The 27,707-nt window shown below is 35.6% G+C and overlaps 1 protein-coding gene across 7 annotated transcripts in view; it reads right to left on the minus strand.

Annotated features, from left to right (window-relative positions):
• Window positions 1–3,229: 3,229 nt before the first annotated feature.
• ZNF280D (zinc finger protein 280D) overlaps window positions 3,230–27,707 on the minus strand; it is a 47,470-nt gene continuing 22,992 nt past the window's right edge. For 6 of the 7 annotated variants that reach the window (XM_054169143.1, XM_054169140.1, XM_054169141.1 and 3 more), the window contains 12 exons: window positions 27,139–27,248; window positions 25,323–25,552; window positions 22,754–22,911; window positions 22,246–22,346; window positions 21,986–22,132; window positions 21,256–21,390; window positions 19,065–19,306; window positions 17,766–17,906; window positions 16,129–16,191; window positions 15,438–15,556; window positions 15,227–15,263; window positions 3,230–4,879 (listed from right to left, as the gene is read on the minus strand). In XM_054169143.1, the coding sequence (XP_054025118.1) occupies window positions 4,243–4,879; window positions 15,227–15,263; window positions 15,438–15,556; window positions 16,129–16,191; window positions 17,766–17,906; window positions 19,065–19,306; window positions 21,256–21,390; window positions 21,986–22,132; window positions 22,246–22,346; window positions 22,754–22,911; window positions 25,323–25,552; window positions 27,139–27,248 (2,120 nt within the window). In that variant the 3' untranslated portion in view covers window positions 3,230–4,242. Of the gene's footprint in view, window positions 4,880–12,797; window positions 12,896–15,226; window positions 15,264–15,437; window positions 15,557–16,128; window positions 16,192–17,765; window positions 17,907–19,064; window positions 19,307–21,255; window positions 21,391–21,985; window positions 22,133–22,245; window positions 22,347–22,753; window positions 22,912–25,322; window positions 25,553–27,138; window positions 27,249–27,707 lie in introns of all 7 variants that reach the window. The other variant, XR_008462668.1, reaches the window with a different exon arrangement.

Genomic DNA, 27,707 nt, shown 5'->3' on the forward strand with positions numbered 1-27,707 from the left:
CCAGCTTCTCTGAAATAATAGTTTCAACGGTAAAACCCCCTCAAACCCAGCACATTTTAAAATTAATAAGCAGTAGCTTCATAGCATCTTGCAGGCATAACAACTAATCTCCCTCAAAGTGAAATGTCTCACAGATGAACATTTTTCACTTTTTTTCCCCCCCCTTAGTTCTTGTGCAATACAGGAAATACCATCAGCTTAACATGGTGACTTGGAGTCAATGAAATGACTGCATACAAAACTATAATGAGGCATCTTAGAGCTACAACAGTGATCCAAAACTCAAAAGAATATAACAAAGAACTTCCTGCCTGGTGTCCATAAACCAATTCAAATACCAGTCAACAAACCTTCTCTTTTAGCATTAATGGGTAAAAATTAGTCAAAATTATGCACAAAAGAGTAATATTCAAAGGGGATAACCCAACACGATTAAACTAAGAGCTGCCCTTTTGAGCTACATTGAAACTGCAGTAAGGGTTTCATTATAAGCAAAAACCATTCAAGTAATCATAACACATACTTACCAATAGTGTTTTGGTTTTTTATTAGAGGCATATTAAGCATACATAAAAAAATAAATACAGGATGCAACTAAACAAGTTAAGCTCACAAGCCTCCAAAAGAAAAAAAAAATAATAATCAAACGCTAAAGAAAACGGAAAGAAAAACTGGGTAGAAAATTTGCCCCAAGAAAAAAAATTTCTGAAGAGTCTGAAAAACTCTACTGTGACAGCCCATAGCCAGAATCTTTGGTAGAGCATTAGTATATCCTACAGCATAAAAAAAACAACTGCTTTCTGCATGGCAGCATATAAGCAACATTGCTTAATGCCTGCAGAAGAGCTTTGAGATCTTTTATTTAAGGTTTTGCAGAGTATCTACTGTTACTCAAGAATTTTTAACCTAACCAGTTTCTAATGCCTTCTGGCAGCAAAGCACCACAGAACACATAATTTAACACCTTTTGCCCAGGGTTGTGCATGCTCTCTCTCTCCCACCCTGTTTCCAGGAAAAGAAATGTTGTCATGGTTTTGCTACTAAAAATTTTTCTTGTTTAAAAAACATCACCCAATACTTTTGAATCCGATTCCACCCCCCGCCCTAAGTGTACTCATCCATTCTGTTACACATAAGCCAAAGTTTATTTCCCAAACTTCTTCAAGTAAAGCCAACATGTGTTTGCCTCATGAAGTTCCAAGTGACTGAACATTCACTGGCCATAAGCTAACAATGGTAAGTTTTCCATGAAATGCAAATAACGAAGATAGCACGTGTGGCATCGGATCTCCTTAAAAATACATTTTAAACAAGTAAGCTACAATGGTGATTTGAGCAAATATGGTAAATCTCTTTAGATGAGGGGAGATGGTGGTTCCAGGATGGATATCAAGAATTAACTTTAAGACACTAGGTTTTGTTAAGGAGATAAAAACCATCTTCCTGAGTACAAAGAGAACTACCGATGGCTGGATGGAAAAAAGCCATCTTGACTCAGAAAACAAAACTGACTTATGTACAGTTACATTCAAATATCTCAAAATGCATTCAATGTGACTTGATCCTCTGGAGTAACTTCAGTCAAATTATCAGTTTAGCTTACGTCTTTGACACCTCCCAAATAACATCATAAACAAGTGTCTTCATCACTATGCAGGTTCCTCATTTTTAGCCAGCAAATTAATTATTCCATATAGAGAAAAACTGTAATGAATTTTAGTTTTCTTTCCTTCACAAAAAATACCATGCCAGTTTACATGATACACCTTATTTGCTTATTTAAAGCTATCATATTTGGTCTTGTTAGAACAATTTAATTCTCTCTCACTTCTTGCTTTGGAAGGGCTACTAGATCCTGAAGTGTTTTATACTTAACACTCTCTTCTCTATGGTTTGAAACAAATGATATTTTACACATTATGCATATGCATATATATATATCCTTGTACCAAATATGTAGATTTTTCAATCCAAGTTTTATTTTCCAGCTTCTCCACAGTATGTGGCCAAATCCTTATTATTAAAATGGTTATGTTATGCAATTAAAATTTTTAAGTAAGACAAATGTGAGGAAGTTACAAGCAAGTATCATAAAAATATTCCAGTTGAACTTAATCCTTGCCAACACATGTCAGAGGATTATTAAAAATATGTGCTTTGAATGGAAGATCATGAACCTGATGAAAAATACTAAAAGATTTCTCTGAGTTTAAACACATGTATCAAGTAACTCCTTAAGTAACACACGCCTCTGGTTCCATCACTGATTAAATCCTTTACAGTGTCCTTATTGTGATGCTGTATTTTATTATTTTCCTTTTGTACATGTATGAAGACATCAAACTGGTTAATCCTACCTCAAATGAATGCCTCTGCTAAAATCTTTAAAAGCCAAAGGAATACTGCAGCTTATTCTCAACTTTTTCATGTCTGTTATTTGAACTTCTTAAAGTGGCAAATCTTGAAGAGCTGCAACTATGTAAATTGTTCCACTTTTCTTTTTAAAAGTCTTCTAAACCTGCATAGATAAAAATTCAGAAGCATTTCAAAGTTTAAGTCACAACTCTTTAGAGCATGAAGCAATATTTGAGATGTTGCAACTGATGAAGTTTATTTAAAGGCTCCAACAATAAGCTGGATGGTCTCTAAATTTCAATACTGTCGCTGATTAGAGTATTTATAGCAGCTATTTATAGTGCCCAGTTAACCTAGAAGGATAAAGCAGAACTCAGTTGCACACTCATAGCACAGAAAAATATTCCTTATATAAAAGCGAGCACATCTTACCACAATACACAGCTAAAAAAGTGTTTATGTATAGGCACTTGCTCATTTGATATTAAAAATCCTAACTCACAAACACACAAAAAAACCCAAATGAAAAAACCCAAACAAGCCACATAAGTCTCAAATTCACAATTTTAAAAGGAACAGTTTTTGGACACACTACCACTAAATATTTTTTTTAAATGTAGAAACACTATGTTCCAAGTTTCAAGTTGAGCATAAAATTATGCACAAAGACAAAATTTTGTTGCAAATATTTACTCAAAAAGTAATAATTTACAGCGGTACTTGAACAGCTGTTCAAAATATTTAACATTCAATAGAAACAAAACTGTAAGTCAAAAGCATTCTGAATGTTTCAGATGGAGCAATGAAGTTGTAAGTGCAAGCTTCTGTTAATCCTATGCATTCCTACATCTAGCAAACTAGAAGACAAAAAAAAAAAGAAAAAGAATCAAACAACAACAACAAAAAAAAAAACCCAAACCAAAACCAGCAGCCACTTCCCTGTACACAATTTAGTCTACAAAAAGTCCTGAAATTGAACTGTACAATTCTACTTTATATGCCCTTGAGTCCTTCTTGTAAATTAGCCAGTAGCAGCTGCAAGATGGCAGAACGCATGCCAGTTGGTGTTTCCAGTTTGGGGGTTTGCTTTACAGTTTTTACATTAAACTGTACTTTGGTGTGACTTACAGACCATTCCTATGGGTCTACAGCTAAGAATAATTAAAACAACAGTAAAAGCCTAACAGCTACAGTACTTTCAGCAGTATCTTCTACTTCATACAATTATGTTCGTTATTTCTGCACAGCCTGCACACTGAAAACCCCACAAATATATTTTTATTGTAATAATTCCACTTTCACTGAAAGTTTATTAAGGTAAGATTGCAGCCTGGCAGGATTACACCTGTACAGAGGTGCATAGATTCATATAATTCTGTTTACATGCTTTTACAGACAGGAATGTGATGCCAAGTCAAAAAGTTTGTTTACTCAAATTATCAGCAGACCAATAACCATCATTACAAGTGTGCTCCCCTTCAGCAAAAGCTGTGAATTCACGCTGAATTCCACTGTTTAATAATATTCACACTGAAGGACTTAAAAAAATATTTTCTTGGCAAACAAATCACCTTATCCCCAGCTAGTTAGCTATAAAAATCAGAATTTATTCCTCCTTTCAAATGTGAATCTGGTAAGATATATATCACATCTGAGAGGCAGGATGATACACTTCTACATGTTCACTTGTAAATTTAATTAATTCAGTTGTAGACACACATACAAGCTATCTTCATATGCAAAACTTCCTTTTACTGTCTTGCCCTCCTCCCTTTCTCCTCCTCTCTTTTTTATTTTTAATAATTAGCATCAATGAGCACACTTATCAGGAATGGTCCACGGTGTTCCTACCATTGTTTATAACAAACAACAAAATTTAACTTAATTTCAGCTTGCTTCATTTTCATCTGTCTTGTTTACAGTTGTTTCCATTCTGTCAGGGCTGCTTTCCTCGGAAGTCTCATCTGTTTGTTCAGAGACTTGTCCAGCTTTCTTTGAAGAAGGTGCAACATTACCTTTTTGAAGAATTTCAGTAGCTTCATGCTCTAGTACCTCTGATGGAGTCAAAGGCTCCAAATGAATACTGCCTTGTTCACTCATGTCTGAACTAATGGATTCAGGCTCATCTCGTTTTCTCAAGAACTGCTCAAAACTAACATCTTCACCCAAAGTAAGTTTTAAGTCCCTTGCTTTCTTGGCTGAAAGTGAAGTTTCATCCAAGCTATGTACTTTAGTCTGCTCATTTAAGATAACGTTATCTGAACTTTGGCCAGTTTTCAACACACTTTCATCATGAATACATTTCTGTTTCTCCTCTACTAATTGTTTGTTATTATCGGAATCAGAACATGCTCCTTTCTCATGCAAAGAATTCTTTGAGCTGCTGTCAGGAAGTTCCAAACTAGGAACATTTTCTGTATTTGACAGTGACGAGTTTTCTTCATTCTTTTCAACTGATGCAAGTTTTGTAGTTTGACTTCCATTGCATTCTTTTGTTTCGTCTGGAGAGTTCTGCTCCTGTTTGCTGAAAAAAGAAACCACAACAAGTTATTTTTGTTAACAAATGAAATAAAGCAACACATGGCTGTACTCTGCAAAGTGAGACTCAGAAGGTGGTATTGTCAATTTCCCATTTGGTATTTCGCAGAAATTTTCATAGTAAGATAGACTGACTTCAGTTAACAGCAGCATTTTTCTTACCCATTTACAAACTCAGCTTTGTATTTAGCAGTCAGTTAGTACTCAAATTCTTGCATTTACTCTCCAGAAAGGAAGGTTAAGCTGTCCCCTCTGTGCGATACAGGGAATTTTCCAAAATGCAATGTTAAGTTCCCCTACCTGCACAGCCTCTGACACAGGCGCAGATACAACTATTGGCAAAATCTGATTGCTAAGATGCAAAAAAAAGAACCCCAAAAAACCTGACCAACTGACCACAATATAATGAGAGTAAAGAATGAGAAAAAAAAAAAAAATCTTAGAAATCTGGATTAAACTTATACCTAAAATTAAGTTTCATTCACTGAAAATATGAATCTACACAGTAGCATTTTTGGTCACTTTTCAGGGTAAAACTATGTTTATAAAGAGAAAGTGCAGATCAGTACTGAATTATGGAATAAAAATGAAAATCTTAAAATAAGAATCTAAACCAATGCATTCAAGCTGTAAACGAACTGAAACAGTTGAAACCTTGTATTATTTCAGAACAGCCACAAGCATGCAGACCAGGGCAAGAGAGACAAATAAAATAAGTCAGAATGTTCCAAAGAAAACCTGAACTGTGTGAACAAGTGCGATCTGTACCCAAGAACATACAAAGTAGTTTGATCATACTGCTGTATGCAATTTGCTGATATGTTCATATTCCAACAGACAAAATCCCAAACTCCAGCTTCAAATATTTGTCTTGATTTGTTACAGAACACCAGCTTCTCCCATCCTTTCCATGATACATAGCAGTTTTGGCTTGGTAAAAGTCATCTTAGGAAGAAGTTTAATAAAATTTATAATCCATGAATTTTTTTTCCAGAATTATAAGTAGCTCAAATTGTCTAAAATAATAAGGGTAACAGCCAAAAGAATGTAGGAGTAGGGTGGAAGAACAACAGTTGTTTTGATTTCAGGTGTTAATTATACTAAGAAAGTGAAATTAGGAGACTTCCAAATTAACTTTTAAAATGTGACTCTTAAATTGAAAGCAGTCTCTAAATAATTCAGACAAATGATGTGAGAGGTATGTGTCACCACCAAATATCTAATTAACCAAAATGCACCTGCACTTTATTTCTTAAAATAGGTTTTAAAACTGTTTGCAATTTTTTTTCCCCTAAGACCACTTTTAACACTACCTGAGCGACAGACAGCTCCAGGACTCTCAAAAGGAATAACCAGTTTCCTGCTACTGTGTTTTACAGTATCACAGTACAGTATCACTAAGGTTGGAAGAAAGGTTGGAAGAGGCCTCCAAGATCATCGAGTCTAACCTGTCACCACAGACCTTAAGTTTTGAGGATATATTTCTGATCTAAAACTCCAGACATGTTGTTCTACTGATGCAGGACTTGAAACCAATTCAGGAATCTGTTTTCAAGTTTCATTTAAATAAATTAACAAAGAATATGCCATTTCCTGCTTCGAATTTAAGTCAGAGGAATACTTTCAACAAGGATAAGAGACTGCTGAAATATCCTTGAGCAGTTAAACATAACTGGTCATTGAGATCATCATAAGAATCTTTTCACCTTCTTATATTGCTTTTTCGTTCGTAAGAAGGAATTAACCCAAGAGACAGGCAGGCCTCGTCACCAAAGTACACCCTATATTTGCTACTTGTATCAACTAGCAGTAAATTACATTTTTGAATATACAAACAAATTTTCTATCCAAGTTGTTTGCCTCTCTTAAAATTATACCAAAGAAAAAAAAGCATGGAGGGAATGACAGGGCAATATCTGAGGGAAAACTCAATACCAAGTTCGATCACAAACAGCCAACTCTCACAATCAGTTATCTGTGGCTGATATAACTCATCTTGTCTAACTCATCCTAATTGCCTCATCTATTCCAGAGAAGTACTTAAGCTACAGAGCTGTATTAGTAAATACTCAGAATGGTTTTCACGTAAAAATGCAGCCAACTCTTTATGAATCAGTGTGTATGTGTGTCTATATATATATATAACACCTTTAGCTACTACTGTTATAGGATAGGTGTTCAATCACCCTGAACACAGCTTCCAGGACAAGACGTAAGCAAAGACATTTATTATGTTATACAGCAAGGTTATATAGTCTATCAGAAGGCACAAGTGTCACATCTTAACTGTTTATTTTCTACTGGCATGCGTGTAATTAAGGCATACAATAGGTTAAAATAACGAAACAATATTTTAACACATCCAACCAAATTCTGCCCAGTTTCTTCCTTCAGTTACAAGATGTTTACATTCTTTTGTAAGTCAGACTAAGCACAGCCTTCTCCTACATACTACTTTTCAAGAAGCCGATTCAGAGTGACATGTAGTTGTAGAATTAAAGCATAATAAGATGTTTGTTATATGGGAAGTTTCAAACACAGATTAAGAAAGGTTTTCATTAGAAGGATGACTAATGCATGCAGAGAGTAGTGTTTCCACACTGAAAATCCCAAATGGATTACACATATTTACAGACACATGGAAGATTCATACTGAGAATATCTCCAAAGTTCAAATCTGCCCTTAGCACATAAAGAAATATCTCTATACATTTAAATACTTTTTAAAGTTGACACTTACTTTGAGCTTGAAAGTACTTCAGAATTCCAGAAGAACGTTACAGAACTTTAAAAGTTTTACTGGACATACAGAAATTTTAAGATAAACTTGCTTCATGTTCCCTTAAGAAAACCAGGAAGCAATTCTCAAGATTGTTACTAGTAATTATTATAGTGCTTACTGCAAGTCTACATTAGAAAAGCCTTTTAAACCATGACTGAAGTATTTAAGACCTGAAATACTAAATTAAGTGTATAAAGCTACATAATGACCTGACAAAAACAGTCTGCAGAACAACCTCCGGTTTCTTTTCTATTATCTACCATAAACAAATACCCAGAATACAGCTGTAGTTAACTTTAGGGCAACTGTAAAACATTATAGCTGAACTCCAGCTACTATTTGGAGGAGATAGTTCCCTCAAAAGGCTTTCACAAGTACAGTCCACATATTAGATGAGCTGTAAATTATTTAAATGTATTGACTTTTAAGCCCACATTAATTAAAAAGCTTATCACAGCATCGCTAGAATTGATTTTCTGTTTATATAAAAAAATGCTATTGCTGAGATAAGAAGTAGTACGTCTCACAAAACCTTGTTAAGTCATCACTTCTAATAAAAATTTAACCTTTAAAAGGTATCCTTTAAAAAAGAAACAAAAAAACCCAACACCTGAACAAAACCCTCAAAATTGCTTATGCCTGTATCTTCTTTGTTGATGCTGCATTAAAGGCAAATTGAATCTGCTGAAGTATGGTTCTGCCCCTGTTATATTTAATGTTATTTATCATAAGTTAATTCACGACCTCAGCAGGTCTTAATGGCTGTCTACAAGGAACAAAATACTTGACAGAAGAAACAGCTTTTCCAACTTAAATTGTATTAAAAATGTATACTAATATTAGATTGCTATCTACCACTTGCCTTTTCCTCATTTAATCCAAGAAAGCATTGTTAAACCAGACCTTTGGAAGAATTTTAGCACATACTTTCAGCACACCATAAACTACTTCTATCACTACCATCCTAGCAGCTAACAAACAACAGGAATGGTGGGATAAACAGCCATTTGTAACTATTTGAATTCTACATCTTAATTTGCCATAAAAGATGTCAAAATAACTAGGAAAAAAAAGGATTATTTTCAAATAATACCACTACAGTAGCACTGTAGCCATGCTCATGTAATTAACAGTAAGAAAAAATATTGAGATAAATCAAACGACAACATGGTTTTTTGGGTCAGGGACTTGAAATCCTCAGAAGTATTTGTCAGTAGCAACATCAGTAAAAGATGATGCAACACCACGTATTTAGCTTAGTTTTGCTGCTTTAATGATTTCTATGCCAAAACCAAGTAAGTTGGAAATCTTTTGCTATAAAACAATCACTCCAAAGAGAAGAACAATTTAAACATAAATGAGATATTGTCTGCTCATGGACAAAACATACATGTATTCAGACAGGAACAACAGTAACTTCTGCCACCAAAATAAATGGGTATAAATGGTGTCCAATTGCTGCAGATTGTTTGAAATACATTATAAACATTATTTCACCTGATGAAGTTCTGTGGTCATATTTTAGAGCTTTTAAAACAGATTAAAATTGGCTAGTTTATGCTGTTTTGGAAGTGAACAGGGATAAACTATACAATAAGGATATGGTTATCTTGGAATTCAAGATAAATTCTCAACCTTATTTATGTTTAGTAATAGGCTTTAGAAAATAGTTTCTTCTTGTTTGTAATTAGCAAAAGTTTTACACATGGACATTAAACCACAGAAAACTGTCACCCTGTGACATTTCTAACATTTTTATGATGTAAAAAATCTTAAATCCCATAATTCTCAGTCACAAAGGCAATGTTCTTTATTGCATCTTTGGAGCTACAGTGACGCTGGAAAGAAGAGTAAGAAAAGAAAACAAAGATTGTGACCAACTCTGGTTAAGTACAGCCTGCTGGTCCACAATTTTGAGCAATTTTTTAAACCTCTCTACATCTCTCCAAATATGCTTTATTCTACATTAAACTTCTTGAGGAAAACCCCTTAACTGTCAATCCCTTTAAAAAAACAGTCTCAAAATGCAGCATGTAAGCACAGTGTTTCAGCTCGATTGAAATACTTCATGAAATGGATTAGCAACAACACCGAAGACTCAAAACAAAAGCCAGTTAAATATGAACATTAATTTAGTCTAAATTTAGGTTGATCTGAAACAGTTTCCTACATAAGGAGCCATCTAGGACTCACTGGAGTCAATGAAACAAGTAGACTCTAAAATACTCTCAGCATGGAAGGAAGTATTCTCATTTCTGAAATTGCTCAATCTTATTGCTACCCTACTTTTACTATAATAAAGTTGTTTACATGCACACACAGTGCTCAAACCATGAGCAACTGTCTTCCTAGTGATCTGCTATATTTTCTTGTAACAGAAGTGTTACTCTGACGGCTTCTTAGAGTAAGCTGTACCGAAACTCAGCTAGAATCTTGTGCCAAACATCTTTTTCTTGGTAACCCCTAACTAGAATGAACCTTTTCTAGGACACAGATTCAAGAGTTTATAGAAAACAACTTCATGCTATTTAAGAGTCTCAAAGGTACCTTCCAGCCACTCACCTGAACCATACCCAGCATAAATACAAATCTATTTTACAACCAAGAGAGAGATTTTGATGGTTGTGATTTCTTTTCTTATTCCACCCCCCCCCCCCTCTTTTTTTGGTTGCTTTTTCATTTAAAAACTTCACTTTCTAGCAGAAATTTCCCATTCTGAACAGTATCACTCTAAGTAGAGCCAATGAGTCATTAAGCACAATCCTCTCTCAAATGCCTGACAATAAGTATTTCCTGAGAAGAAGTGTCTGAATGCTAGTTAAAAAGAGGAAAATCTGCTTCAGTGTTGTGGTGCTTCAGACTGCTCATGACTGAATGGGAAAGTGAGGATGGCAACATTCATGTTATTTGACACATCTCCAGTTTCTATCTGTAAAATGGGGTTAGCAATAAAAACAGCTACATAATAACTTACTAGTATTATCATGAGTAGAGGAGTATTATGCCCAAAGATGCACAAACATTAACAGAAACATTTACTTGATTGTCGGAAAGACTTTCAAAACGTAATACAGCACTAGCTACTTCAGCAAGGTTGCTAGGCAGCTGCATATCTTTAATGAACCTCTAATACAGTGACTTTAAAGAACCTAAATACAACAAAAAAGAGACAGGTTATGGTACATAATTGAAATGTAAATTCTTTGACCCTAAACTGATTATATCATGCATAGTCATGATCTGTCCTTGCAGATGTGGTCCAGCATGTTGTGTTATTCTCGCAACTTCCCAGTTGCTGGGACCATAAGAGATACTTAATATTGAGTCATGCAGGTTTACTTGCATGATTTACTAATGGATTTATATTACAAGTACTTTTCTGAGATGCTCACACAAATGGAAACAGGAAGTCACAATGCTGGTTGTTTCTACACGAACAGGTTACACAAAGCTGGCAAACGTGTATATAACTTACATGTGTAAATCTGAAACTTAAACGTTCTGTAGCAAAGCTGTAAAAGAACCAAATGATAATATTCCAAATGAGCATTCAGAGGAGGTATAATTCACATGGCTTCATATCAAAGTGTTAATCTAGTGTAAATTCTTAAGAGAACATTTCTGAAAGCCACAAAAATCTGAAATGGTATTTCAGGTTTGTTGTTGCTGGAAACCTGAATGAACATGAAATATCACAGATCTAACTTCTGAAATGCAACAGCATGTTCACAATGAAAACACAAACTCACTATGCTTTTTTGAATGATGGGTCTAAACAGAAGTAAGTCCTGCAAGAATAAACCTGTAGTAGGTAACTGATGGTTGAAGATAAAGAGCAGCATTCAAGATGGAACAGAGCGTCTGTCAGAAGTAGCAAAAAGAACAGAGACTTTAGGAGTACTGAGTAAGCATGGAGATGCTCAGTCACGAAATATGCATAAGAGAATGGATGACAGGATCCTTGCCATTATTAGCAATACCACAGGGGTTGCAGAAGCTCACTTTTGTCATAACTGTTAACATTTGACTACTAAGTGAAGAGGACAAAAATATTGGTAAAAATAGATTAATCTCAAAGAGTCTGATCATGCAGAAAAAGAAAGCCTGCATTCATTAAAAATGATCTCTTGTAACTAGGAGGTTACAACAGTGGCTGATTTCAGAGTAAGATTAGCTCTATCTATTAAGTTTCTTGTAAACTAGTAAATGAGAGATTCAGCCAAGACACATCCACTGTAAGCAGGAGGTTGAGTTTGGAGGAACACTAGAATGTTCATCATGACAAAAGGAAAGTTCATTATACATCCAAACAATCTGTTGATGGATAAGCTTGCCATAGATAACCTAGGACTAAAGATGAAGTCAGAAGCAATGAAATCAAAAGCAGATGTCTCAGCAGTAGAGCATCCTTGAAGATGAGAGATGACACCAAAAAGAACAAGGTGTGAATGAACTATCTGCTTCACCCTCAAGACCCAAGGCTCAATAAATATATCTGCTTTTACCACATTCCTTCCTTGTACAGTAGTTAGGAGCAAAAAGATTAGCTACCAGAGCAAAGCAGCTAATAAATTCCTTTGGCTAAGACTGTTGATACAGTTGTACGAGACAGAAGTAATTCAAAGCATATTTTGCCACTGTATACTGTAAAGACATTGGCAGACAAAAAAAGTAACTTACTTGAATATTAAACAGATCAGAAACTATGTTTTTGTGAGCACGCAAAAGAGAATGACAAAGTCTTACTTTCAGAAGCTTGGATCAAGTTTGGAACAAAAGGGGCTTTGATGTTAACATACCTGTTAACATTTACACACTACTCTAGCTTGGGATGATAGCACCAGACTTGAGCAGCTAAGAAATGCTGCAAATGAGCAGCAAGGAAATACTGCATCACGTACGTGAAACTCCTGCTAAGCCTCACTTCAAATGAAAATAGCCCCCAAAAAGCTGCAAGTCAATGCTGCAAAGCAGAGAACATTATCACAGAAGGGCCTTTGCCAGACTACAACAATGGGAGAAAAGACCAGACCTGCTGCCTAAAAGATGCAAGAGAATACCACAGCTTCAATGCATGAAGAAACAAGAAAAGGTCTGGTCAGATCCTTGTTCACTTACATACCAAAATAATCCCAAGCTGGACTGGGTTCAATTTTCTGGTCCACAATGATGTATCAGTGAGCCAAGGCAGTATAGGATACCTGCTCACTTTCAACTTCCCTGCAACAAAAATGTCTACTGTCAGTTCATTTTAAAGTATGTTAATTGTTGCGCAAAGCAGAGAGTTGAGCATTAGAGGAGTACCAGCATAGTTATTAAACCTTATTCCCTCAGCACAAGATGGATCACTAACAAACAAGGCTACTTTACGTAGAGTTACAGTTTAAAAACAACTCCTCCTGGAACATCTCCAGCTAGGTTATCTGTATCAAACCAGCAGGAGTTTGATCAAAAAACAGTCTCATCAACACGACACAGAGGTCATGGAACATGGCTGGTCATTAGCAATAAAGATGAGTTTTACAACACAGAGTCTGATACATAAAAGATATCAAAAGATAACGTCTCAGAAATGCAAGAAGATGATCCAAAAGTGTTCAAGAATGTAACCGCGACTCATTGTTTCCAATGGTGAAGTGATTCTGAAGAGCCTCATACACAAGTAAATATGTCATTGAATTACAGGACAAAGAATGGAAAGAAACATTCATAGATCACTGACAAACTACACAGCAAGAGTTACGAATACTGACTGCAAGTTCCTCTTCTTCCAAAGCAAGTCACAAAGTACCATGAAGAACTATCCCACAAAAAGATGAACATTTCTGTATTCTGTACTGCAACTAACAAATTTAGAAAGCTGCTACACAAGTACACACATTGTCTTAGGTTTAGCAATGATACAAACTTGCATATATTCTTTACTCCATTTCAAATCTTTTCAGTGCTCACTCATCTATTTCTAACATACTCTGTAAATCCAATGTTCCTACCCATTTTCGTAGGACATCACTGCAATGTATTGACAGTAAGATCCTTGTGCAGTACTGACAACGGTCTGCCACAACTGTACCTGTTTCCCCGCCATTCCATACACCTGTAATCTTTCTTACCATATAGCTCAGCAAGCAGTAATTTCCAACACAGGCTCCAAGTAGAAAAGCTATCACAGCTCAACACTTTTTTTCCATGGTTTGAGATTCACTAAGTGAAAACTGTTAAAGGACACAAGCCATTCTGGACTGATGAAAAGAATATAGCTCACCCTCCAAAATTACTCTTTCCAGTGTTTTGTCCAATCTCAATATTCTGTGCTCAAAAATCCAAAATTTCCTTTTTAAAATAGTGTTTTGTAATGCCTTCCCAAATAAACTACCTTCCCCTGTTCACTTCTGTTAATAAATATTCAATTCTTTTTAATAATGTCTAGTAGTCATTGTATCAGACACCCACCAGTTTTATTCAGCTGTATCACATACTAAACAGCTATCAGTAGAGGTCTGAAGTTTACAGCAAGAATTTTGCTCTACTATTACTCATAACCAAAGAAATAATTCTACATTTGGGTCAGAGAACAGATTATTCCACTACCCCTCCAAATGGGCCACTTTATGGAAACTAACAAAGAAAATGCTTAATAGTTATGATATTGGGAGTATTTCCAGCTCTCGGTAAAGGCTGATCTATACTTAGAGGCCTAACAACTTCTCACTCTGTTAGAAGAGTTCTCATCATGCATGAGAAATATCTTGTAACTTTTAGAATCCTGCTACAGGCTACATGGACTCACTGACACCTTGTTGTTAAATCAAAGCTAAACTATTTTCTTCCATCTTTTAAAATACCTTTCTTCACAGTTCAATTGACACTTTGTTCCTGTGTTCTGAACTGGTTTAGAAAATTCAACTGACATCTCTGAAACTTCAGTTAAGGCATAAATATGCTCAGAAGCTACACTGTAAAGCCTCGGGCATGGTTCCAGGAGAAATCAGGGATGGCTTGACAAATCTGATTGTTCTAAGGCTAATAAACCTTTGAGCAAACCCTGCAACACAAACTCAAAAATCTGCAGGTTCTTTTTCAAATTCTTAGACACTGAAAACCAAAATTATTATAGTAATTTTTCTTTGAAAGACAGCATACCTTTGTCATATAAGACTGAGTTTGTCGTACTTCAATAAAGACCACTCTTTTAAAACATAAACCACTCATTTAATAAAGCCAGCACTAAAAGAAAGTTGAAGTCACAGAGCCACTATGTCTACACTTAAAAATCACGACTGAAAAGTTCCAATACTGCAAAAATTATTTGTGTCTCTGGGCAAACTGAACAAAACTTGGTTTTGATTTTGGCTCCATGAGGCAGCAATTTCTTCTCCTCATTCTTCCAATTGTGGACACAGTAAGAGCAAAAAGCACTAGGTAAAGGTCTATGTTCAATCACACATTTCTATTGCTATGAAATTCAAAACATCAAGTTCAATGCACAAATTTTGGCCATCTCTCACTAAATCAATAGAAATTAACATTGAGCAGTAAAACAAAACTTACTCAGATACTTGTTCAGCAGTTGGGATATCTACAGAAACTGGAAATAAAAATAAAGGATTTAATTAAAAATATTTTAACATACACAAGTACTCACTTTCAAATCTAAGTACACACAAATAATGACAATGCAACTGAAAAAGGGACTGCAATAAGACAGACACACATGCATTTTTATACTATATATAAAAAAACCCCCAATGTATGTACTCACCTTTCTCTAGAATAACTTGACAAGTATGCGAGTAGCTTTCACTCAGATGTGTGGCCATGCTATCTAAGCCAGAAACATCAGTAAGGAAGTCACAATTAAGACACACTACAGTCAAACCTCTAGAGGAGAAAAAGTAAAAAGGAAGTGTAATCAAAACAGGACCATGAAGAGAGTTAACTTACAACAACTGGAAAAATTATAGAAAGAATAAATAAAATTCTTTACAACTTTAGATGGTTCACAAAATGTATTCTTACTTTTCACACTGCAACTAGCACCTGGAATTCCCTACCAATGACCAGGGTATATCCATGCTGGATGTAGCACAAAGAACACCACTTTAGAAAGAAATTTACCTGTAAAGGACAAGTTTCCTAGGTTTGGTGTTTTTTTCCTTTGGCTTTTGTTTTTCTCACCCCTTCTCCATTTTGCACATTATGAATAATTGGAAAATAAAGAAATAGAAATATTTTTTTTTAAAATGCTCACAGTTAAGAAAGAGATAATAAATGCGGACAAATAACAAATATTTGTCACTGAACAGAAAACCAGTGGAAGAATCAGTATTTTTTATTTCCCTGCTCTATCTAAATTGTGGAAGCTTAGAAATTCAAGATGCTCTAATCTAACTAATCAGTTCATTAACAAAGTAAAACCACCCTGATCTGCAACTGAAAAAAAGTGCAATTACCGTAGCTCTTCTGAATGCTTCTTATAGATCCAAAATCTTTTACTTGGACGAGCACTGTGAAAACTAAATATAAAGAAGTATTACCACTTAAGACTTAGACTTACATTACTCCCTATGCTGTACACAGTACATGAAAATAGAAGGCTCCATTCCTGACCTGCATTATTCTAAAGCATTGTATTGCTGAAAGCTTACAGGCTTGTGAATCTCAGCTCTATTTCAAAACATTCACTCTCCTTTAAATAAGTTTGGGAGAGGGAAAGCTTAACTTTGTCAGCCTAGTCCTGCAAGAACACAGTTACATTGCTTCCATCAGCAGTTTAGCTCTTGAAACACCATAGCTGTAGCTATACAGTGCTCCACAGAAGTATCAAGACTTTGCTACACTTATGCTTTAAATGAGATAAATCAAATTGTAAGTTATCTGACATGCAGGTGAATTATGTGGCAACGCTCTACCCTCAGATGAAACAAAAAGCAAGCAGCTAAGTACAGCGGCTGCTACTGCAGAAACGCCTTCCAATAGCTTTCCTCCTCATCATCCTCTGTTCCTTAACTCACCAAGAAAGGTAATAATAAGTGCTGCAAAGGGACAAAGCGGGACATAGACTAGCTATTTTACTGCATAGTCAAATCTCACAAAACCCAGAACGTGGGCAACAGCAGGAACAGTCTATCTTAGATTCCCCTCTCCCTTTCTGGAGAAAACTTTCCCTTGTAAAAGCAGAATTAAGTGCTTCTTAATAGTTTTTGAAGTGTGCAACCAATAGGTTATACGCACAAAAGCACATAAACTATTTCAGCCTAGAACTTCCACAAGTATTAAAACTAATATAAATAGGTGAACATATAAATTATTCAAAAACTTGTAGACTTAGGTTATAAATCCAAGAATTCTAGCACTCTCAAAAATGCCAAGGCATTTTATAGATAGATGCATTTAAAAAAAGCCAACTGGATTCTGTATTTTTATGCAATACATTTGGCTTGTTCAGTGCACAAGATTAACAAGCAGGTTTTCAAAATGTTGTTTTACCATCACTGCCACGTGATCTGTGTCTAATTGCTGCATAATATACTTCTATTGCTCTAAAAACTTCTGCACTTGTTCTCTTAACAGGCTTTTTTCCAGCTGTCATCACCAATACCCTACACTGCCTCATAATCAGTGATGAATCTCCTGCAAAATGGGTTACAGATGACCAGAAGTAGCATAAGAAAAAGTATCTGTTTATGTTATTTGAGACATCCTTTATATGGTATTTGAGCACAGATTTCACTAGCAATAACTGTGACTGCAGGTATTTGGCACTTTTAAAATCAGATGAATTATTCAATCTGAAACCCAAAGAATACACCGCAGTTGGTCATTATTTGCTAAGTCTGGCTGAAGTGGTTATGAAAGACCATACAGAAACTCTGAAGCACACAGAACACTGCCTGACCCTCTGGATTTTTAAGGCAAAACAAGAACATGGGATCTTAGGCACTCATTACAAAGTAAACCCCTAATCTTAAACATTTCCTTGCCAGTTCTATAACTCAGTTTGTAAAACTCAGCTAACAAACATCTAACATACATTACATGAATTTTGTAAGTATTTGATAACCCATTACAATCTTTGAAGAGTTCTTACCTCATCATGTGATTCACATAGGCTTTGCTACAGCTAGTGTTGTACCTGCATAAGCTACAATGGACATAAGCAGGAAAATGGCTTGCAAAATCTTTTATTTCTGAGTAACACTCGATGCATTTGTGAGCTCCCAAATGATACCTAAGAGTAATATGAAAAAGTTAATATTTAATAGCAACACTTCAGGACCAGGTAACTACTTAAAAGTTTTTGCTTGAAGTCAGTAACAAGCTTGCCTACCTTAGGGAAAAGAGGAACTTCAAAGTCTATCAGTTAAATAGTTATTATAGCATATATTAGCATACATGAAGAAAACTATCTTTCCCTGAATTATACTGACATTAGAACCTTTATAAAAATGTAGTTAGTTTAAGCATCTGTCATTGACAACTCCTGGGAATATGATACTCCAGTAAATGAGAACCTCCAGTTTCAGCTGCTGCTGTTGTCACTATGTGCTGGAAAAGGATTTCAATGAAATGCAGAAAAAGTCTTTGGCTTTCCTGTCAACCCGGTATTGCCCAGAAACTTTGAAATACCTACAACACAAGAACGTAATTCTGCTGTTCCAAATTCTGCTGGCCATTTTGGAATGTTTCAGAGAGCTACAAACTGTCAGTGTTAGCATCCTATTCAAAGGGAGGCATTTAAGATCTCTGACAAAGAGAACTGCCAACTCAGCCAATGAAACTATATTGTAGTCCATAAAACACCAATGAAGTTATTAATGCAAGGATAGCAAAAGCCAGTAAATTGTAAACCTGTTGTCCTCCTGGACAGCATTCTCCCAACAGCTTGCTTTTACTTTCTCAGGTTTTTTTTTTGGTAGCTCCCAAAATTAAGGTATCCCTTAAGACAGACAAGACTTAACCTTTTAAAGAACAGATTCAAATAAAACCCTTAAAAACCTCTGAAATAGGAAAATACTTTTCCCTCCACAACTAAACACGCAAAGAACACTCGAGCAGATGCATTCTCCTCCACAGGTCACTTTTAAACACAAAACTGCCTAAGAACTCAGGATTTCAAGCATCTGGCTCTGTGCAGATTAAAACTCTAAGTTTAGAATATCTGTTCTTCCACCATAAACTAGTTCATCCCCACCAAAACTGGTGAATGAAGATACAGAATTATAAATCACAGTACCAGTATGTGGAAAATTAGTGTGCCTACTTTTAATGCAAAACTGAAATGTCAAATTTTCCATACTGCAGTATTAAAAATTATGTGGATATAAATAATTGTTTATTGAATTATCTTTCAAGTATACTTAAGGTATTTTTAATGCTAATATTTTACCTTAAATTGTACAATGCTGTATTTGTAACTTTTTTTTTTTTGCTGTTGGTCCATGCATTTTGCTTCTTTGATGGAGCTGGTTTTGATTTTGCTTTTGACTTATTTGTATTAGATCTGTTATGATTTTTAGTGGCTGTGTTTTTAGCTTTAGGTGATAACTGAAACGTGGAACTGCTTGTACTAACAGAAGATATAGTTGATGATCCTGATTGAAGAGATCCAAGAGATGCTCGAATTGTCACCTACAAGTATGAAAAAAAAATCTATTTAGAAGTTCTCATTTCTATTTGTCTCAAAGTTAAATCCACTTTAGAACAAAAGTCATGGCACAAAAAACCCCCACTCCTCAGTGAAGACTACTTTGAAAAATATGAAATACTGTTGATCAGAATAAACCTAAGCTCAGTAGTCTATGAGATGCTTTAAAAGCTCTTCTTTTGGTAAAAACATTTATGGCAAAAGATACTGCTCTCTTCAGATTTGTAACGGGCAACATCCTGCTTTCTCAAAAGAACAACAACAGAAATAGCAATTGTGGAAAAGAAACAGAAGAGTCAGGCCAATTAGCCTTCCTAAGAAGAATATCAACCCCACTATTGCCTGAATTTAGCAGAAGTTCTGTCTTCTTGTCTGATGATTAGCCAGTCTGCTTCCTTTAGATATTTTTGCTCTTTATCCTAGACTCTTGAGGATTAATTCTAGTTTCTGACCTTGCATCTGGCAATATCACACACTCCCTTGTCTAGCCCTTAAATCTGCTTATCCAGTTTTCACTTGCATGACTCCAAATTGTACTCCTTGCCCACAGTCATAATTTAGAAGCACCTCATCTTGTATACCTGGTTCCAAGCTCTTCAGACTCAACCATGTCAAGATCTAACAACAAAATGTACACAATCTAATAAAATCTCAGATTATAAGAAATCTTTAGAAAATTGAGGTGTTGTCACAGAACAGAGAAACAGTGCTTCACATTCTGACAAGCAATATAATCAGCAACAACTTCAGTCATTTTCCCTTTCTGATTCCACAGTAAATTGTTCTGTGAAGAGCTGATCAAAACACTAATTTTCTTACTTTTTAACTGAAAAGATAGGTATCTATACATGTCAGATAAAAAAGACCTAGCAAACTCAGTTTTAAGCATATTTTGTCTGTGGAGAAGTAGGTCTTGCATGCTATGTAATTTTTTGCCATCTTCCACAGATTGAAGTCTTTCACAAGAAATGATGTAGGCTCCTCAAACCCACAAGGAGACTACCACCTTTTGCCCTAGCCCAAAGGATAAATTGGAGGGGTGAAATTGACCAGCAGCTCAAGAAAGCAGCACCACTGACTGGACTATTGACTTTCCCATGTATAAATAGGACAGAGGACAACATCAAAGATCACCAGAAAGAAACCATAAAGTGTGTGTGACCGTTTGACACTGTGCCTTTAAGAACAAGCAGTGCTGAGACACTGGCTAAATGTTTTCGGTACTAGAACCAAAACATTCTGATATTCTAAACGAATTTCATTGGTGGATAAACAAAAATTCAGCTTTAGATTGTAGAGCAGTTGGAATTTTTTTTTTTTTCCTCAGTTCAGTTCGGTTTGGGGAGTTGGAGGAGTTTGGGTGATCAGTCTGTTCTCCCTGCCTGCTTCTCTGCGAACTGCTGGAGCTGGCCTTCAGATAAGCAAAAACTAATCCTGCATGGGCTTTTGAAGCTTACTAACAACTCTTTTCCTTAGTAACTTGCCTTTCTCTCTCTCTAACCCCTTTTTGGGGAAAAGGGGAGGTAGGGGGGGAGAGAGGGGGTTCCAAGGAGGGGATCCCTCCCTCGGGGAGGGATTTTTTGTTGTGTTATTTCTCTTTGCTGTATATTTCTGTGTATATATTGTAAATACCTGTATATATAACCTGCTTTCCATATATGCTTGTAAATATATAGCTTGCTCTTTCGACTGGGCTAGTTGTGGTTTCTTACTCTGTGGAGGAGGGAGAGCTAAGCCCTCTCTCAACCTACCACAGTGTGCCTGGCAATTCTTGCAACAGCATTATTCTCAAGATTTTCATTTTAGAGGTGGCAAAAGAAAAAAAACAACAGTAAATTCAGAAGAGAATAGCACTTCTGTCTACTTTATCTCTTTCTCTGCCCATGTATTGTATTTCTTTTGTCCCCTCTAATTTTCTTGTATGAACACTCACCTTTGTTCCAGGGGGTAGTCCTTCTAACTGTTTGGGTTTCCTAAATGTCCGGTGATGCTGAGTCTTGTGATCCATTTTTTCTTTACAGGTCAAAAATTGCAATCTGCATTTGGTGCAACGGTATATTCCTTTTTTCTTTTAGAAAAGGAAGACAACCCACAGTAAGCATATATGTCATGCTAAACAAAACTCCAGCCCTAGCTTGTCTCAAGCAATGGTCATCCAGTTTCTGAAACATCAACCAAATAAACTCCTAATGTTGTACAAAGCCAACAGACTGCGTAGAAATTAAGGAGAATATTTAAATAATTGAAAATGCAAAGCACCATCATTACAAAGAGGTGGAAGAATTAATTTGCCAGTTGCAAGAATACACAGCACTTTATAAGCTTTTTCTCTATGTAAAGTAGTGAAATGTTTGGTAGCAACTTCCAGAAAAGCAGAACACATTACTACAACTTAACGATGAAAACAAATAGCAGAGATATTCTTTCAAAGATATTCAAAGAGGTCTGTAAATAGGCAGCTGCTGTCACACAAACACATGACTAAATCTAACAATTCTTTAGAGACATTTCAAAAGAAGCAGATATAACTCTTCCACTATATTTTATTAACTATTCTTATGCAGTAACAACCATTCAAATTAGTTATGCTTTTTTCCCCAGAGAGATTCATTAGATATACTTAGCATTTTTTCTAACATTGCAGATGAAATATATCTGCTTACCTGATGCTTCATATAATGATGCATATATGGTGCTCCAATTTTAATTACTTTGAGGCAAAACGGGCACAACAAATGTTTTGTGTTTTCATGAACTGTTCTAAAATGTGTTTCTACATCTGAAAAGGCTGAGGACCTGTAGTTGCATACCTGTAACAAAACATTTGATTTTCTTATAAAAGTGTATTTATAGTAAAAGTGGTGAGGGTAGGTGGGAGGGTGGGTTGGTGGTGTTATCTAAATAAAAACAGCCTTTGAAATACCTGGCAAACATACGGCATTTCACCTGGCTTATGATTGTCCTTCATATGTTGCAGAAGAACTTGCTCTGATTCAAAGGATAATTCACAGATCTTACAAATTGCTAGAAAGAGTGGGAGGGGAAAAAAAATAAATTAATTTGGGATCCTAAGTGGCTAAATTATAACATGCATATGTGAACGATATATGTCTACAAAGATAAAGAAATCAAATGGTAATTCTACTCCTAAGGAAGACAGGAGTGCAAGACCCTTAAACAACATTAATTCCTGTAGTTAAACTTTCAAATATAAAAGAAAAAAGCCAAATCCAGAAACAAGCAAACAAACAATAAAAGCTTTTTTAAATGTGTGTTCACAACACATCTCTTACAAACTGAAGGAGTGCTCTCAAGACTATTGCTCTTGAAGTACTATGGTTTACTGTGAAGTTACAAACCTGCAAAATACGTCAGAAAATATCTCAAGTTCTAGGTCACAAAAAGAATCCATGCAATGGAATTCAACTTACTAGATGACTCGTAAAGAGTATGTGTGCTTTCGATGTGGCACTGCAGCTGGAACGGGGTGGGAAACTGACGGTAACAGTGCTGGCAGGTGGTGTGGCTTTCCCAACTTTCACTGCTCTGCTTCTCAAGCTCTAAGTGATGTTTCATGTGGTTCATAAACCTTGAAATAACAGTGAACAGATGCAAAAAGACTACATTTTTTAATTTTGCTAGACATGATATATTACGTTCAGGATGTATTCTTTAGAAACTTCCTAAGAACTTCTCAATTTAATAAAAACAAATTAAAAATCCATGGAATAAGCATTCATTTAAAAACCCCATCATAACAAAAAAATAGGTGACGTTAAAAGCAAGCTGACTATGCCGGAAATCATCTTTCCAAGCTTAAAAAAAAAAGTCTTAACTATTAGAAGGAACATGCAGCACATCTGAAACATGTTCTAAGACTAAGCAATCTATTGTATTTTTCATGTTTGCTTAGACAAAAATATTGCCTTGAAATGAAGGGAAATTAGCCAAGGCAACAACATAATGTCTGCTGTTCATACTTCAAGACTACCAGAGTCTTAAAGCTACATTCTGAATCCAGTGTAACTTCACCTCTGCTGAAAACCACTACGTAGCAAGAACACTATTTGCAGCTAGGACATTATAGCTTTATCTGAAAACACCTCCAATCCAAAACTAGCAGAGGCTGTCTTTATATAAATCATTTAGGACTGAGGTTGAATGATGAAGGATGGTTCTCAGAAATGCCACTGTGCAATTGACAATCAGAGTATGAGAGACATGATGGTATGTTAGTACTTGAAGTTACCACCTTTTCACATTCACTATGTCCACCTATCTGCACTAGAAATGTAGAAATCTAGGCACCCATGATGTTGGCAGGATAGTTACTGGGGGAGCCACACAAGGACAGGTTAATGGCACAACCCACTACTATTAAATTTCAAAAAGTGTTCTATTTTGAATGTGCTTCATTTCATTGCAGCTAGATGAACTATTAAATGTAGGTCACACTCACAGAAGGAATGTAGTTCTTAAAATGGCAACCTTGAAATTTGAAGAAAATAAATGAACATAAATAGCTACTTGAGCTTCAGCTCCCACTATCTTCCCATTGCTTAAAAATAACCAAACCAAACAAAACAACCCCAAAAACACCCACCAAAAAACACAACCCCAACAACACAACTAACTGAAGGTAGCCAGATACCTAAGCAGAAGAAAAGAACTGAAACCAGTATGTTAACAGAACGTAATTTCAATGGTATGTTCAACTTGCATCACGGTATTGAATACTCATCTACAAATTCAACTGGCTAAACCTGTGTCAAGGAAGCAAGGGATTACCCTGATGTATCACTCTCTTTTTCTCAATTAGGGTCCAGAAAACTTCCACTAGATATAGAGATATTATGTATTTATTTTGTCCACTCTAAATGATTAAAGGTGTAAAATACATCTTGGAATAAAAATTCCACAGTTAAGAGAACTCTGGACTATAGCTTCAAAGTTACAGCAAAAATTAATACAGCTAAAAGTTGACTCTAAGTGCTCATTTTCTATGACTTGCTGTGCAACACACAGGTACCAGAACACTAATAGCTTAGAATGTAATGCTAAATAGAAAATAGTACCTGAAAACAATCCTCTAAAATGAGCCCAGTATCTTAATGAAGTATTTTTCATAACAAAACCAGAAGAAAAACCTCTCAGCCTCTATCAAACATTGTTTACTGCTCTTAAAAATGCAAAGGAAGAAATGCCATAATTAACAGGGACTATAAAATCGTAAGAGTAAACTCTTTTGAAATCTAACAACATATAACACTCTCAAGCTGCTTAAGACAAATTAGTGGCACTTAACGATTTACACATACTTAATCAAGAAGAGCAAATTTAATGTTCGTAATTACATGAAAATTTTCCTTGTTCAATAACATGAGTCTGGCATTAGCATAAACCTGATCATTTTAATTTGCAGACTGTACCCTTTGAAGGAATAGTCCATTCCTCAGCTTTACATTCTGTCATTTCAGCTTTCCTTGAAGAATGCATGTAAAAAAACTCAATGACCTTAGCCTCCAAAGAACAATGACACAAACTCATCTACCTATTAAAACCGCTTACTAAAGTTTTCCTGCAGCATTTGGAAGTAAAATTATTCCATTAAAATAACAGATGTTACATAAGTAAACCACCAACTATGAGTCGCTGTGCATCCCTAAAGGGAATTAACACTTGCATGTACTGATATCACCATCCATCCAGATGGCAACCTGTAAAATGTTCTGTGTTGCCCTTTCCAACCCCAAAGTTCTACAACTGCTCTCGTTAAAACTCTATTTATGTCAGATACCATTAAAATGTGTACTCAAATTCGTAAAACGTTTCAGTTATGGACATACATGCATAGTACAAATTAATTCCATTTCTGTTCAGTCACCCAATATTATCAGTTTTCAATACAAAAGAAATTTATATTCCGGAGACACATTTTTAAGGCATGAAACAGTGCTACGGGCTGTAAGTGATTAACAATAAGGAAATTATTTCAAATACCTTATGTTGTTTTTAAGAACTTTCTGACAACTGAAGCACTTAAATGTCGTATGAGTCTTCTGCTCCTGTTGAACCTGCTGGGTGTCACCTTCATGTTTCCCATAATAGAAGTCGTTAACTAACATAATCAATTTTCCTTTCTCAAAATCAGCCACCTGGTTTGCCGTGCTTGAACATTCTGTTTTGGCCACTTCCAGGAAAAAGTTATCTACCATTTCTGGACAACAATACTGGGTGGAAGAGGGGAGGACAAGAAACAACCAGAAACAAAGGCATCAGTCTCTCTCTTAACCAACCTGCATCAATGACAAAAGCATTTTAAAAACTGAAGCCACTCACTGACTAGAGTTAAAGGCAAAGCTCAATTCTCTGATACACCAACTTCACTCATACTCATGTACAGATTGTGAACTGCAACTGACCTTCAGGTAATGTTTAGGTAATCAAACACTAAATACTACGAAAACTGGAAAGGGATTATTCTTAGGTTAATATAAGATGTATTTAAGCTAGAAACTGGTATACCAGTGTTGCCTTACTCATTAGAAAAATGTTTAATTCATTTGAATATAGTAAGGAGAAAGAGCAAAGAAGCTTTTGTGCAAGCATTTTGCTGACAGGCATAAGTTTACTGAGAACTTAATGGAAAGTTTTATCTTCAGCTTCTTTAGGGAGAACATACGTTGAAAGGTAAAGGACCCTTGGACAAGACAACTCTCAAGGGTCCCTCCAACCCGATGCATTCTATGATTCTATGATATCTGCAAAAGTTCTTTCCAGAAATACTCAAAAATTCTGAAATTTTAAGTCACAAACCACACACTGTTCAAGCTTTTTTATGTCAAAGTGTACATAATGAATGCTAAGCCAAATATCTCTATTATGAACTTTTCAGAACAGAGATCTTTCTCCTGCTTGAATAATGTTCTTATGGTGCAGGACTACTTTCAATGAGCCTACTATTAAGGAGTTAATTCCCTACTGTAGAAGGGTAACCCATATAGTTTAACTAAAAATTCAATTAAATAATACTAAGTAAACCCACTTCTTCAATGGTTCTTTCATTCAGTTGATGTACTCGGTGCAAAAGCTATTCCCTACAAATAATTAGGGAACCCTTGACTTTTCCCCACTGGTCTATGTGTTTCTTGATTGTGTTTTGAAGCCAAAGAGGACTAACCCAGTAAATGCAAATGACCTGCAAAGTAATTTTTCTGAAATGGTATACATCAGCCAGAGAACTAAATGAGTATTTACCAAGTACAAATAAATATTTTCCAGGAAACAACAGCAGGTAGTTTCATCAACAGACTGAATGATGCTTAGTTTCTGAATACTTTGTCTCTTGCAATGTTCAAGTCTGAATGACAAATTAAGTTTTTCCCCTTGGCTAACAACCTTTTTAGCTACCAAGTGATAGACTAAGACAGTAAGGTATATTTTACATGGTCATCTTTGTCTCAGTAATAATCAAATAGGCAGTCAGTAGACCCACATCTATCATATGCACTTACCCTCATGAAATTCACCTGAGTCTTGCCAATGGGTCAAGAAACCACAGCTGTGGCAGACACACATCATACAGAGACTGAAAATATGCTTCAATTCATTGGAAAATAAGGCCAAAAGTGGATTGATTTAAACCTCCCCTTCTCTATTCTTCCTCTCTACAACTGCAAGACATTAAGTGTTTGGGCTATAGTTGATCATATGCAGAGAGTCTGACTTCTAGCTACCAAAACATAGCACTGTACCATAACCACGCAGAAGCCTACGTATGTTTGTTATAACATTTACCAGCCCAAAAATATTTTACCTTCATGTGATTTCTTAGAGGATCCATAAGATTGAAATGAATATTGCACTTTGGACAAGCTCGAGGGAAAGGTCCTCCATTTTTAATTGTATTTGATACAGCATTTACGTCTGTAAAATTGAAAATAGCTTAACAGTCAGAACTCACAAACAGGATACTTGATTTATTCTAGCAAAATATGTTATTTCACATTAAAACTATTACACTTGCTGTAGCTATAATAACCATCTAATAAGCAAAGTTTTACACCATCTTTTACCTACTCTTTTTTTTCCTAAAATGAGTTTGAGTCTGTTCTGATTGATATGAACCTATAAACAACTTACACAAAACCTTGGTAGAAAATATGGAAAAAATAGGAGGGTGTGAAGGTTGCATGACAGAGTTCAAACATTAATTCTATTCACCACCAGCCACCCCCCTCTGGATAGGGCAGATTTTTGACGGTTTTGATTTAAGAACTTCCATCCTCAAATGACCACATAACCTTCTTTTTATGTCATGACCTGATCATCATCACAGTAAGATCCAAATAACCGTTTTCACAATCTGGCTCTCAATGAGAATAT

The sequence above is a fragment of the Dryobates pubescens genome, chromosome 17 (assembly GCF_014839835.1).
Source record: "Dryobates pubescens isolate bDryPub1 chromosome 17, bDryPub1.pri, whole genome shotgun sequence".
NCBI lineage: Eukaryota > Metazoa > Chordata > Aves > Piciformes > Picidae > Dryobates > Dryobates pubescens.